At 42.4% G+C, this 15,044-nt stretch overlaps 1 protein-coding gene and 1 pseudogene across 1 annotated transcript; one reads left to right on the top strand and one right to left on the bottom strand.

The window, feature by feature from the left end:
• Positions 1-1,812: 1,812 nt before the first annotated feature.
• Positions 1,813-8,530, top strand: LOC129834342 (dnaJ homolog subfamily A member 2). Its single transcript, XM_055899243.1, has 9 exons — positions 1,813-1,951; positions 3,142-3,201; positions 3,355-3,581; positions 3,732-3,812; positions 3,988-4,121; positions 6,076-6,272; positions 6,965-7,109; positions 7,225-7,352; positions 7,720-8,530. The coding sequence occupies exons 1-9, from the start codon at positions 1,874-1,876 to the stop codon at positions 7,903-7,905; spliced, it is 1,236 nt and encodes a 411-aa protein (XP_055755218.1). The 5' UTR covers positions 1,813-1,873; the 3' UTR covers positions 7,906-8,530.
• A 738-nt stretch (positions 8,531-9,268) lies between these two features.
• LOC129834344 (borealin-2-like) lies at positions 9,269-15,021 on the bottom strand (annotated as a pseudogene).
• Between the last annotated feature and the right edge of the window lie 23 nt (positions 15,022-15,044).

The following is a 15,044-nucleotide window of genomic DNA, read 5'->3' as shown; positions in this document are numbered from 1 at the left end:
TCTGCATAATAAAAAATACCAAAACCCCACAACTTAATGAAACAGCACGGGAATTGCAAATACTGAAAATACCCTGAAGTTTTTGTTTTGTTGATGTGTACAAATACATAGTATTCTTAGCCATTTTAGAATAACTTAAAATTAGTCTCTGATTCATATTATGTATATTGTAATTAATTACCATAATTTACTCTGCTCAGTCCTATAAAAATGTATTTATATGATTATATTATACATAGAACCGATGTAATAAAACATTTGTTTGACTGAGTTTTGTGCAACCGGACCTTTTTAAAATTCCTCTTCAATCAAAATTAACTCTGTAGCATGCAGTGTATAGGATCTTATGTCCATTAGTGTCTGTAGTAATCAATGTCAATTACATCTTATTTCACTTAATTTACTGCAACACCATTGTTAGATGAGACACACAAAACACGGAGACAGACATCAGTCATAGAAGCCAAATCTCTCTCTCCACCACCCAACATCCACACCTCTCTCTCTGCTGTCATGTTGCATTAGACAATACGAGAGCGCTTAGGGCTTCATCCGTCTTAAAAAGGCAGAGGACAGACACAGAGTGCCACAAGTACCAATGGGGTCTGAAGCTACAATGAAGCCCTCAGAAACACACAAAAATAATCTATGAACATAGTCAGAAGTCAACAGAGGGTGTTGTGGTGCTGGTAATTCTCAATCTGCCTAAATTGAAATAGACCCATAGTAATCTAATACTCAAATTATCAGTCACAAAGTTATGTGAACTCAAGTGTCCTTTTGTCCCAGGTTCCAGCCATTACAACACCTCATGGATACGATACAGTTCATATTCCTAGCAACATTCCAACATATTCCTACCAATATTCCTAGACCCAATGATATGATTCTGTAGGCCTAGATGTAAAGATATGGTAGAAGGTGTCAACCAAGAGAGGACAAATGACTCCTGAAGCACATACAGAAATATACAGACTGTGCAAATACTGTGTGTCTATAAGTGCATGTGCGAGCTTGTATGTGTGTGGTTGTGATTTAGTCAAATTTTCATCTTAGTTTCATCTTAGAGACATGCCACAAGAGGTCTCTTCACAGTCCCCAAGACCAGAAGGCGCACAGTACTAAATAGAGCCATGACTACATGGAACTCTAGTCAACATCGAGTAACTCATGCAAACAGTAAAATTTGATTTAAAAAACAGATAAATGCATGCATACACACACACACACAAAATAGCATACACACGTACACATGGATTTTGTACTCTATATACAGTATATCACAAAAGTGAGTACACCCCCTCACATTTTTGTAAATATTTGAGTATATTTTTCATGTGACAACACTGAAGACATGACACTTTGCTACAATGTAAAGTAGTGAGTGTACAGCTTGTATAACAGTGTAAATTTGCTGTCCTCTCAAAATAACTCAACACACAGCCATTAATGTCTAAACCGCTGGCAACAAAAGTGAGTACACCCCTAAGTGAAAATGTCCAAATTGGGCCTAATTTTCCCTCCCCGGTGTCATGTGACTCACACTGTATGTGGTCGTGATGGAGTTGGGTCCTGAGGATACACAGTCTGTGAATGTATTGTAATGTATTTAAAATTGTATAAACTGCCTTAATGTTGCTGGACCCCAGGAAGAGTAGCTGCTGCCTTGTAAAATAACTGAATCAATTGCACATGTATAATAGAGAGGAGAAAATATATGAGGTGAAAAGAAGGAAGTCACTTTATAATTGAGATGCACCCTTTTTTAACGCCAGGAGAAAGGTCAAAGTTGACGCAACGTATGACGTTTTCGACCGGCTTTTCTTCTTTCTCTTCTCGCTTCCCGTGCAGAAGGTCCATCTCCTGCTTCATCATGGCGAACGTTGTCGATACTAAATTATATGACATCCTAGGGGTGTCACCCACTGCCACTGAAAATGAGTTGAAAAAGGTAACGTTGATTGTATCTCCCGATGTATCGAGTCAAATTTAATCTAGGTGCTGTGGAGTTGGAATTGTTCGTAGAAACAGGAAATAGGTTATTCTGGCTAAAAGCTAGTCTGGCCTAGAAACTAACGTTAGCTAGTTTGACTAGCTCTCTTTCTAGCTAACAAACGTTAGCGTCAATCAGCAAATACTTGTCAACTGTGTGTCCTGTACTACAATTTATCTGCCTTAATGTTTTAGCTAACTACCTCTGTCTTTGGCGCAAAGTATTTTAGATGTTTGTACTTTGCGCTTGTTGGCGCTTACGTTAGCTTTCAGTTTCAATGATGATGGCATCTCGTATAACGAACGCCGGCTTCGAGTATATATTTTTGTAAAAGTTAGCATGCGGTTGGTAGCTCTATCACCTGTCTTTCAGTTTAGAGTCCGCATAATACGCAATGTATTAAATATTAAACATTTACTGTATCAACTCGTTTGATAGTATTGGATTAGCAGTTTTGTTTACGTTTTTCCAGACTGGTGGTTGCTAACTAAGACAATGACTAGCTAGTAGATAGCTAACTCTCGTGCGTCTGTCTGTTTATAACAGATAAAAGACGCAACCAAGTCGCCTCATACCAGGTTGCTATAGATAAGTTACTATATCAAGGTTACCCCAGTTAGATGTTTTAACGTTAACAAACTCTAAGCTAACGTGGTGTGTGCCACCAAACTAGTTAGCTGGCTAGTTGCGTTATTTAGCCGGCTAACCTACGACGTTAACTCACGTGTTTACAGATTCATTCACAGTAATGGCATTTTGGGGCCAAATCTCCAGGTCGGACATTTTGGGTTGATTTTGTTGGGAAAAATTTGATTCATAGCTGGTTAATAGTTGTGGAGAACATTGTAACTGTTTAGCCAGTCGGTTACTTTAGTCATTGTGAGAAAATAGCTAGCTAGCCCGTCAACGTGCATATAGTAGTTAACTATCTTCCGCAGTTTTTTCAAGTTCAATTTACTAGCTAGCTAATTTAGGCCAGCTAACTAATCTTACCGTAAAAAGCAACGTTAGATTCCTGTCAATATTTAATTGACGGGGATTACGTAAAAAGTGGAAATGGTTATACAACTCATTGGCTAACGTTAGCTAGCATAAATAATCGAAACCAGTGCTTTGTGTTGTATTCATGTGCTTGCCTTTTCTTTCAGTCATACCGGAAGCTAGCAAAGGAATATCACCCCGATAAAAACCCAAATGCTGGCGACAAGGTATTGAAATGGCTTGAAGTACATTTTTTTGGGGGGGGGGGGGTGTAATGTGAGGAAAGGGTTCAATCGTTCCTTAAACTAATGAGTAGATACAAATGTTAACAAATAACTGTAAATGTCGACGCTTAATGTACACCTGTCTCCTTCAAACAGTTCAAAGAGATCAGCTTTGCGTATGAAGTGTTGACTAACCCAGAGAAGAAGGAGCTTTATGATCGCTATGGGGAGCAGGGACTGCGAGAAGGAGGTGGAGGTGGTGGGGGAATGGATGACATCTTTTCACACATCTTCGGTGGTGGACTCTTTGGCTTCATGGGCGGACAGGGGCGCAGCCGAAATGGTGGTAGACGAAGAGGGGAGGACATGGTTCACCCACTCAAGTAAGCTTTGTCTATGGATTGGTGGTGTCACAGATCTCTTTAGTGATAATCAAATCTTTTTTATATTATGATTCATTGTCTGACTGTTCAATTGGCCTGTGGTTTCTATGACCTCGCTATGGTCTCCAATTATGCTCATTGGTTTTTAAGAGTTTCACTGGAAGACCTGTACAATGGAAAAACAACTAAACTGCAGCTGAGCAAGAATGTTCTTTGTGGCACTTGTAATGGGTAAGTGTTTCCACTTTCATCCTTTTGTATCTGCAACAATTTTCCCTCAATTACTTCTCTAGTCCACATGAAGCAGTGTTGAGATCTTGCTGATTTTGCTTGTCAATTATTGCATCATGCATGTTGTTCATGTAGGTTTGTTGGTGTGTTAGACTAAAAGTTACCTACTCAACAGCCAGGGTGGAAAGACTGGCGCAGTTCAGAAGTGTGTGGCCTGCAGGGGGCGTGGTATGCGCATCATGATCAGACAGTTGGCTCCTGGGATGGTCCAACAGATGCAGTCTGTTTGTACTGATTGTAATGGAGAAGGTAAGTAACAGTACAGTTTAGAAACCCTATACTTGTAGTACCCAGATACGCATGATTTTATTAATATTTAATACAAATATTTTAAAATTAACCTTTCAACTGGGCAATTCAGTTAACTTCTACTTGGACACAATCCCGGATCCGGGAGCACCCTCATCAGTAAAAAAGCTGACTAGCATAGCGCCACAAGTAAATACTAGCATCTAAATATCATGAAATAACAAGTCCAAGACACCAGATGAAAGATGCACATCTTGTGAATCCAGCCATCATTTCCGATTTTTTTTTAAATGTTTTACAGCGAAAACACTATTTCTATTAGCTAACCACGATAGCAAAAGACCCAACCACATATTCACTTTTTTTACCGCATAGGTAGCTATCACAAAGTCGACCAATAAAGATATAAAGAGTCACTAACCAAGAAACAACTTCATCAGATGACAGATGATGAACCTTTTTGCCACAGTTCGCATTGATGTGCCATCGTGGATGAACTGCACTACCTGAGCCACTTGTGTGGGTTGTAGACTCAGTCTCATGCTACCACTAGAGTGAGAGCACCGCCAGCATTCAAAAGTGACCAAAACATCAGCCCGGAAGCATAGGAACTGAGAAGTGGTCTGTGGTCACCACCTGCAGAATCACTCCTGTTTTGGGGGGTGTCTTGCTAATTGCCTATAATTTCCACGTTTTGTCTTTTCCATTTGCACAACAGCATGTGAAATTTATTGTCAATCAGTGTTGCTTCCTAAGTGGACAGTTTGATTGCACAGAAGTGTGATTCACTTGGAGTTACATTGTGTTGTTTAAGTGTTCCCTTTATTTTTTTGAGCAGTGTATATTTGTGACACTCACCTAATCCTAATCAAATAACTAATCATAAACTTTACTAAAAAATACAGGTTGGACAACAAATGAAAGATACACTAGTTCTTAATGCAACCGCTGTGTTAGATTTTTAAAAAATAACTTTAGTACGACATGCAGCTTACGTTATAGCGAGACAGCGCCCAAAATACAACAACACATTTGACAGAAATATGAAAACATCATAAATGGTTCCTACTTTTGATGATCTTCCATCAGAATCTTGTACAAGGGGTCTAGAATAATCGTTGTTTGGTTGTAGAATGCCCTCTTCGTCTATAGAATTAGCAGCCAACGCTAGCCATGTGGCGCAGCAGTGTCCAACTCAACCATAACGCATAGAAAAGAAAATGCTGAAAATCGCTATAAACTGATATAACTTGGTTTAAAATAACGACTTTATGATGTTTTTAACACCTATATGAAATCAGAACCGGAGATATCTAACGTCTAACGAAAGCTTTTCAGAACGCAATCCAGAGGTCCATCCATGGTGAACAATGAAAAGAGTGGTCGCGTCATTCCAACAGGTCTTATTCGGCCTCAGATAGAGCTATACACCCCATTCCACCTCTCACTGCCTATTGACATCTAGTGGAAGGCGTATGCAGTGCGTGTAGACCCATAGATTTCATGCAAATTAATAGGATGGCCCTGGAACAGAGCCCCCAATTTCAGATTTTTCAGTTCCTGACAGGAAGTTTGCTGCAAAATGAGTTCTGTTTTACTCACAGATATAATTCAAACGGTTTTAGAAACTAGAGTGTTTTCTATCCAATAGTAATAATAATATGCATATTGTACGAGCAAGAATTGAGTATGAGGCAGTTTAATTTGGGTACGATTTTTTACAAAGTGAAAATAGCGCCCCTCTATTGAGAAAAGGTTTTAAGGACAAAGTCTTATTTACAATGACGGCTTACTTGGGAACAGTGGGTTAACTGCCTTGTTCAGGGGCAGAATGACAGATCCCCCCCCCCCCCCTTGTCAGCTCGGGGATTCGATCCAGCAACCTGCCGCCTGAGGTAGCCTAGTGGTTAGAAAAAAGGCTTTGACTCCTAAACTTCTATTGTTATACCCACAGGTGAGGTCATCAACGAGAAAGACCGCTGTAAAAAGTGCGAGGGCAAGAAGGTTAGCAAGGAGGTGAAAATCTTGGAGGTTCATGTCGACAAAGGCATGAAGCATGGGCAGAAGATCACCTTCGGAGGGGAAGCCGACCAGGCGCCTGGGGTAGAGCCAGGAGACATTGTCCTCGTCCTGCAAGAGAAAGAGCATGAGGTAGAGATGAACTGCTGTGCTCTGGACACCATGGTCCCCACTCCTTAAGACTTCCTCTTGTTGACTAAGGGCAATATTACAATGTGGAAACATATTAGTGAAGCTGCAACATTGATGTGTAAACTTGTTATTACTCAGCTATTATGTTTCGCATGTCTATGAGGAGTATAGTATAGGTGGCGAATGTTGAATAGTAGCTGGTTGAACAAAAGCGTCCAGCTGGCTGAGTTGGGTCCTCCAGCACTCTTGACTGGGATCCTTTGGGAGCAGATTGCTGTGACTGCACGATGCTGCTAGGCCAATGAGAACACGATGTAATCCAGTTTCCAGTACTGTCCTCCCACCCGCTGTGCCCCCTGCATGTCTGGCATAACTTGGTATTAATTATAGTCATGGGTGGCACGTCGTTCCTAATCCTGTAGTCCTAGCATTTCCACTCCATTATGTCACCTCCAGACTCACTCACTCCTCTGAAGATGGCACCAGCCTCTCATGTGGAAAATAGACTAGTACAGTACCCTGACAGGATGTATATGCACCGTTTCCTGGGGGGGTATGGCTGCTTCTGCTATCTTATGTTCATTATTTGTGCCAGCAGTATCGGTTATTTACATTTCTATCAGGTTACTTTAAATTGGCCTAAAACCACGTCTCTTACTATATTGACACTGCCTGTTTTCTCATGCCAACAGACATACAAAAGAGCGGCCCATGACCTGCACATGACCCATAAGATTGGCCTTGTCGAAGCACTTTGTGGATTCCAGTTTACGTTGAAACACTTAGACGGCAGACAAATTGTAGTCAAGTATGCTGCTGGCAAAGTCATTGAGCCAGGTAAGAATTTGATATTTTTGCTGGTTTTACACGTTGAAGATGATACAACAGCATGTGAATATTAATCCATGCAGTATGTGAAAGCAATGTTTCTTTTAATACGTTTATTTTACAGGTTCGGTCAGAGTTGTTCGAGGGGAAGGGATGCCACAGTACCGTAATCCATTTGAAAAAGGGGACCTGTATATTAAATTTGATGTGCAGTTCCCAGACAACAACTGGATCAGCCCCGATAAACTCAATGTAAGTCATGGACTATGAAAAGACGTGTCCATTTCTGTCAGAAGCTTGAACTTTACGGTACTGGTTCTATTATGTGATTGAATGACACAATTCTATCATTCCTAACAGATTAGGATTTTGACACAGACCATACTGGTTATGCTTAGTTGTTTGATGGCGCTTTGTTATATTAAAAAAAACAGACCTTGTTATATGAATCTGCCACTTGTGTTCAGCTTTTAAACACCATTACTAATGATATTGCTATTTAAGAGTTAAGGTACCCCACAGGTGTCCATTTTTTTTTTTTTTTTTTTGTGCTTTGTAACGATAGCTGCATAGACAGTTTTTCTAATTTTCTGTGACCCTCTCCTCTGTCAACCCCCAGGAGCTGGAGGACTTGCTGCCAACACGTGCCGAGGCTCCCATCGTGTCTGGGGACGCGGAGGAGGTGGACCTGCAGGACTACGACGTCAGCCAGGGCTCGTCTGGAGGACGACGTGAGGCCTACAATGACAGCTCAGACGATGAGGGAGGCCACCACGGCCCTGGAGTGCAGTGTGCCCACCAGTAGCATCTGGCACAGGGGAGAATGTATGTTGCACCTGCCCAATCTTCCATTCCGATCACACATCCCTCACTCTCCTTGTGGCAACACCAGATAAGATGGAAAAAGGTCATTTCTCCTTTGATTGGTGTGTAACTTGCATTTTTTCATTAGTATTTACAATAATTTAATTTAAACTAACCATAAAATGCAGTTTTGGCCTCAGCCTCTGGACTGTGAGGTGTGAGTTAGGGGAGGAAGAGCCTGAAAGGACACAGGACACAAACATCGCATTTTTAGGTTTGTATGTATCTGTGCTTGATTTTTACCACTTGATTTTGTTTTTGTAGGTTTTTACTTTTGTTTTCCTTTCTATATATAAAATAAATTCAAACATAAGACAACGTTGTGTATAATATGAAAGTGATTGTCGGTGAGCTTTATATCAGCTGCGCTTATACAGTGGTGATGCAAATGGAAAACACCTGTCTCTGTCCTCAACCCTGGTGCATATTAAGACCGCATTGGTTCCTGCACTGATTAAACATCCAACCTAACAAGTGAAGCTGGGGAAAAATACTATTTAAAAGCAGCATAACATCTGTGAAACAAGGTTTATTAAGTTGTTAAATAAACTTTCTTCAAATCTCAATCAGCAATACTGGATGTCTGTCTTGTCCTTGTCTGGGAAATGATTTCATCCGTCAGGAAAATTATATTTTAGTTACTTCCTCAGTCCTTTGTCATTAGTGTTGATGGGTATCATAGAGGCCTATAGTGGCCAAAAGGATGTAGCACCATTGAGGGTTTCCACCATGCTTCCTCCATTAAGGTAACCTGGGTGGGGATTCCTGAGTTGTACCCTCAATGGCATTGCCCATGCTGTCAGACGAGTCATCTATGGTAGGTGTGATAGCTGGGATGATGACCCGCTGTCCACTCTTATCCAATCAAGCACGTTAGGGACCATGAAGATGACACGCCCAACATGAAGGAGGTGCCAACCAGTGTTGTGGACCCATTCAGTCAACACTAAAGATGGGTCAGAGGAGTCATTCCGAGGCTGATCACAGAGTCTGAAGGAAGCTCTGCCTCAATACACACGGTCCTGCGTGCAGCCTTAGCTTGATGACCCTCAAGCCACAGCCCCTGCAGCTAACCCATTCTTCAGTAAGGCCCCGGCAGCTACACCGTTGTGCCACCTCTTACGGAGCTTCAGAGATGCTGGGCCGACCTACGGACAGGACGCTATCTGCCATGAGAAACGTAAAACATGTCCTGGACCATATGCCTAAGGTGGATGAATACATAGCAGAGCTAATGCTCTCCCCAGATGAAGCCCTGAAAGATGCCTGCTGACAGACCTCAGTGCAAGGCCACAGATGAGCTACTGTCACGGGCCTCCAACACAACGTCCTGCATTGGGAACTTCAGTGCTCATGTTAGCACAGAACATAATGCTCCAGCTGGACCTCTGCAACAGTGTTTGCTTTCATGACCAGAGAGCTAGCAGACTGATGTCCATCCTTGTGACTTGTCGCAAGGTCTGGCTCGCCCAAACCCGATGATTCTAGACGGACGCTGAGAAAGCTCCCAGTGGTCCCCAGACTGCTCTGCGACTGAGCGGGTCATCGAACGTAGAAAACAGCCGAGTCAGGCTCCCCCACATCCCAGAAACCAGGCATCACAGTCGTGGCAGAGGGAGGCATGACGCGTGAACCTTGCCACTCTCACTCGGCCCAGCCTAACACAGGTGCTCGCCAGTACCAGACAGCGATGCAGCCATCCCCCACAAACAGGCATGGGGGCAGAAACGGAATGGACGGCGGCCAATTTACCCAGCAGCACCTGACCTACTGAGCATCAAGTATACATCTCTCCTGGGGAAGGGCGCGTTCAGAAGAGTTAAAGATGGCTTTTACTCAACCTATTTCCTGGTTCTGAAAAAAGACAGATGCTCCTGTCCAGTTCTGGATTTAAAATGTTCTCCCCTTTCACCTGTTGTCGATGTTCTCTAGACTGTATCCGCAAGGGAATGGTTCCCATCCCTGGACTTAAAGGATGCTTACGTTCCTGTGTTACCGGAACACAGGCGTTTTCTGCAGTTCGCCTTCCAGGGCCAGGCATAACAGTGCAATATTACCCTTCAGTCTCTCCCTGGATCCTCACAAGATGCGTGAGCTCAGCCCTGAGCTCCCTGCACCTACGAGGATTAAGAGCCTTCCTTAACTCACCTGGCTCTCCCGAGTGCACAGCGCTGGATCTTACTGTGCAACTTCACACCAAAGCCAAAAGGTCACCTTTAATGGCATGACTCTGAACTCCTGCATTATGAGGGCATGTATAGCACCTCAGTGCATGGACAGCATTCTTCTGCAACAAATTTCAGTTGAATGCACTGAAGGTACAAACATTCCAACAACTGATGGGCATGCTCGTGGCGGCGACACCGTTAGGCCTGTCTAAGGCAACTACTAGGGTGGTTCAATGACCTCTGCTCGGATCCCAAGCGGGCCAGAAACACGTGCTACTGTACGGCTGTGGAGGTAGAGCCTACCTGACTACAGGTGTCTCTCAGATCGGGCGGGAGGTAGTGACGACCGACGCTTTGCTAACAGGCTGGGATGCAGTGTGGCAACAGGTCTGTACGAGGAGAGTGGTGCCCCCGCTGAAGGAAATTGCACATACATGCTAGAACTTCAGACAGTTTATCTAGTTCTCAAACATGGCCTGAGACAATACAATCGACAGCGCTCCAATCAAGGGGGAACCGATGCTGCACGGGCCCTAACACATCCCTACGAAGCCATTCATTACCCAGGCAAGGTGAAAGAGGTGGCAGACTGAGACAGAACCCACCCCCTGGGGGAATGGAGACTTCACCCACAAGTAGTGAAGATATAGCAGTGGTTAGAAATAACACGTGGACCTGTTCACCTCAGAGCAAACATCCCACTGCTCTTTCTGGTTCTCTGGCAGGGGCAAGGATGCCCCCCCCAAAGTTGTGATATTTAGCTAGCACCAACAGATCAAGTTAGTTTTCATCTAGTAACCCAAAACTCCAGTTTTCAATTAGATTTCTCCCCTGCGTACACAAAATGTTAATCAAGTGTCCTAGTTAGTGGGACTGCTTCAGCATATGATTTGCCAGTCTTAAATTGTATTAGCATTTGTCCTGTCATCAGGGTCAGAAAATGAGTGGTCAGTTATTAGTTATCACCCAGCAGATGTTATTGTAAAGTGAGAAATTCAGGCACATTAAGTTGGCCTGTTTATTTTTAAGCAGTGCTAGACTTAGAATGATAGGTTGAGTGCCACAAATTAAGTTACTTTTCTATAAGAGGAACAGGAGCTCAAGCAGAACATTTTAGGTGCCAATACTCAGCCCTGGTGATTTCTTGCCCAAGTCAAGCACTGTTTGCAAGACCATTATATGTGTTCATATTGCCAACTTTCAAGTTCAGCCGTTGTCAATACGAAACATTCAATAGGATGCTTACAACCAACTTCGTGGGGCTAAATATTGCTCGCCAGTAAACATGAATATACAAATCTTTATTTATTGTAAGTTAAACATGCATAGGTGCCATTAGTGGATCAATGTTAAGCTGTGTTGGTATCATTGCACATTCAGCGGCTGATTTGCTTTGACTTTGTTGAAAAGGTAGTCCATCAGTTTCTAATTGAGAAAGATTAGTGAGATTTAATTGCAGGGGATATATTATTCATTTCAAGATGAACAATTAACAGGATACATTTTACCATCAACTTCTGCATCTGGAGGACAGCCATGTCATCCAGTAACCCAATGTCGACATCTTCAACAGTATCATCCGAGAGGCACAATGTCTTGGGAGAAAATGTGTGACTAGTTTAGACTGCTTGACCTAACTTAAAGCCCAACAACCTCTATGAAACGTTACCTCTCCATGGGATGTAGAGATCATTACATGTGGAGACAATCCAGACAGGGAGCAATACAGGTAGTCATCACTGGCTGAATGCAAAACAGATCTACAAACATGGAGAATTTAGGATAGAATTAGTTTGATAAACTCAAACATCCCTTAAAAGATTAGTTTTGAAACTGCAGTCGACCAACTGGTATTTTGGACCCAGTGATTGCAGAATAACTGCAGTTACACTGACTGCAATCTTTATTTCCCATAAGGGATTGTGATAAGTGAAGACAAACCTGGGTTTAGTTCGTCAGTGGAGACTGATCGCTGATTTTGGCAAGATGAGTTTTGGTTCTTTTTGTATTTGTGGATGTGGCACACCTGCAAGAACAAATGAGCAGAATCAACCAGAAGACAGCATTTCAACTAAAACGGACTGAATTAGTTCAATCGGGTGTTTGAGTGGTGGACTGGAACAGCTAGCAACCACCAGTTGCTCACCAGGAATTATAAATAAATAGGGAGAGTTACCGTAGGCTTCCGGTGCTTGAGCTATCGGCAAGTGACCTGGCTTTCTTGGAACCCTTTAGAAGAACAAAATACACAATTTAGTCCCTTTTCTAAGTGGAAATGACCGGTCTGTTCCCTTATCACAAATAAAGTCAGAGCTAAACTATACCTAGCTCTACCTAAACAGCACCACAGGTAACTTCCACAACGCCGTGAACGATCTGAGACAAGGCAGGAAAGGCTTTCTACACCATCAAACGGAACAAAGTTAAACGTCATGGTCGTGAGGTCTGTGATCCACTCAACCAAGAATTCACAAAATGCGGCACACCAAATTGAGACACCGCATGCAGAATCCTGCAAATAAAAACAGGTGTACAACGTAAAAACACCAAATAATGCATGCAGAATGTCGCTAATTATCAAAATACAGAAAAGCTCCATTAAATTCTACAACTAGCTTGAAGGTAGTAACAAACCTTCCATAAAGCCATCACCGACAGAGTGATCGACCTAGAGTCCCCTAAGCATGCTGGTCCAGGGGCTTAGTTCACAACAGACCCCCAAAACAGCTACAGCCACACAAATCATGAGAAAACTAAATTACATGACACATTGGAATGACTAACAAAAAACAGCACAAACTGGAATGCTAGTTGGACCTAAACAGAGTACATAGTGGTAGAATACCAGGCTACTGTGACTGACCCAAACTTAAGAAAGCTTTGACCATGTATACACTCAGTGAGTGTAACGGATGTGAAATGGCTAGCTAGTTAGCGGGTACGCGCTAGTAGCATTTCAATCAGTTACGTCACTTGCTCTGAGACATTAAGTAGGGTTGCCCCTTGCTCTGCAAGGGCCGCGGCCTTTGTGGAACGATGGGTAACGATGCTTCGTGGGTGTCAGTTGTTGATGTGTGCAGAGGGTCCCTGGTTCGCGCCCGTGTCGGGGCGAGGGGACGACGTAAAAGTTATACTGTTACATGAGCATAGTCTTGTTATTGAGAGGACGCCATAGCCGGTCTTCTCTTGAAGAGCCAGGTTTGCTTATGTGCACACAACACGAGGTGAAACTGAGCTGCACCTGCCAAATATGACCAGAGACATTTCTCTCCGATTACACAGTCCCTCAAATAACTCAACCAATGAAGTTCTGATAAACTACCATAGCTATTGGGTGAAATACCAGTGTGCCGTCACAGCAGCAAGATGTGTGACCGGATCCAACAAGAAAAGGGCAACCAGTGAAGACCAGACACCATTGTAAATACAAACCACGTTTATTTTCCCTTGTGTACTTTATTTGCACATCATTATAACACTGTACATAGCCATATGACATTTTAAATGTATTCCTTTGAAACTTGAGTAACGTTTACTGTATTTTTAATTGTTTGTTATCCATTTCGTGCTTTGGCAATGTTTAACGTTTCCCATGCCAATAAAGCCCTTTGAATTGCTAGCTACCTTTGATGGTTCTGTTGTAGCCTTCCTTTTATGAGCCGATGCACCTTCAATCACTTTGACTACAGAAATTAGAAAAACGTATTATTAATGACAAGTTTATATCCTTTTTAACTAGAGAAAATAAACCATTACCTTTACTAAGCTTCCTAGTGAGAGGCTGGTGAATCTCGGGTGATTCGGTCTGGGGAAAAAATAACATTTGGATGCTCACATCTCTACAGTAAACCACAAGGAAGCAGCATTACCCCATTTACAGCCTGTCAGATAATCCATGTTTAGTCCTACCTTTATGGCGATGGTGACTTCACCTGCCGAAATGTCATCCGCTTGGAAAGGACGCGGGTAAACCGAAATAAAAAGTCAACATGCATGCAATACATTCCTTCCAACTATATTTAAAATAAAATTGAAAATCACACCATTAATTGAATCTATTATCACTGTTTTTTGAAACGCAGGTGGCATTTTCATCAATTCCACTTTAAAAACCCGATCGACTGTTGCAAGAGTATGCTCCAATTTAGCCTCAATCTCATTTATACGGTCCTGTGTTGTAAAGGGAGAACATGGCGAATTCAGTTAATTTGAGGAACAAATTCAGTTAACAAAAGGAACAAAACGGACGGTAGGGATGGGCCTACTATGAAATTAGTACCTTCTTTCTCGAACTGCTGAATAAAAAGCACTCCTTGCTTTTGGCGTATCTCCTTGCTAATTTGCCCATCTGAGTGTCCTTCTGCCTGATTGCTGACTTTCCTTATTCTTCTTGGTGCCATGGTTTCATCAGTGTGCCACATCCCCTGACCGCTGATTTATAACCTTAAGGACACCAGGTGCTCCTGACCAGTCAATTGACTTAAATTAACCCTAGAATCCACCTGAGGCCACTAATAACTCAACTCACTAACCATTAGTGCTGGGCTAGGAAAAAACAGTGCACCCTAGTACTGTGGGTCAATCTAATATAAATTTAAAAGATAGCCAAGTTTAAGATCTATCAACAGTTCAGCACTCAGTACTCTAAAGCTGGTGTTCTCTTCCTTTCAATGACTGGTGGAGAGTGAATTGTCCTCCTGTATTAGATGGTAGACTGTTTATTGTTGAACTGTGTCATTGTAGTTTCTGATGTTTGGGTAAATGGCTAAACATTAGATTCAGTAGTTTCCCCAAGGACAATCATTAAATTAAATTCATATCGCATGAAACTGAATCTCTGGATACATCTTCAGAGACCATTTATGCGTTTACACAGGCAGCCCAATTCTGATATTTTTTCCACTAATTGGTC

This window comes from Salvelinus fontinalis, chromosome 35, assembly GCF_029448725.1.
Source record: "Salvelinus fontinalis isolate EN_2023a chromosome 35, ASM2944872v1, whole genome shotgun sequence".
NCBI classification, from domain to species: domain Eukaryota; kingdom Metazoa; phylum Chordata; class Actinopteri; order Salmoniformes; family Salmonidae; genus Salvelinus; species Salvelinus fontinalis.
Note: the sequence above shows the minus strand (reverse complement) of the source record. Positions and strands in the feature narration are given on the sequence as shown.

What these genes read in the sequence shown, in the direction of transcription:
- LOC129834342 (XM_055899243.1), top strand. Translation starts at nt 1,874, where the DNA reads ATGGCGAACGTTGTCGATACTAAATTATATGACATCCTAGGGGTGTCA. An exon ending in CTTTGTGGCACTTGTAATGG is followed by an intron (nt 3,813 to 3,987) that starts GTAAGTGTTTCC and finishes CCTACTCAACAG; the next exon opens with CCAGGGTGGAAAGACTGGCG. An exon ending in TGCAAGAGAAAGAGCATGAG is followed by an intron (nt 6,273 to 6,964) that starts GTAGAGATGAAC and finishes TCATGCCAACAG; the next exon opens with ACATACAAAAGAGCGGCCCA.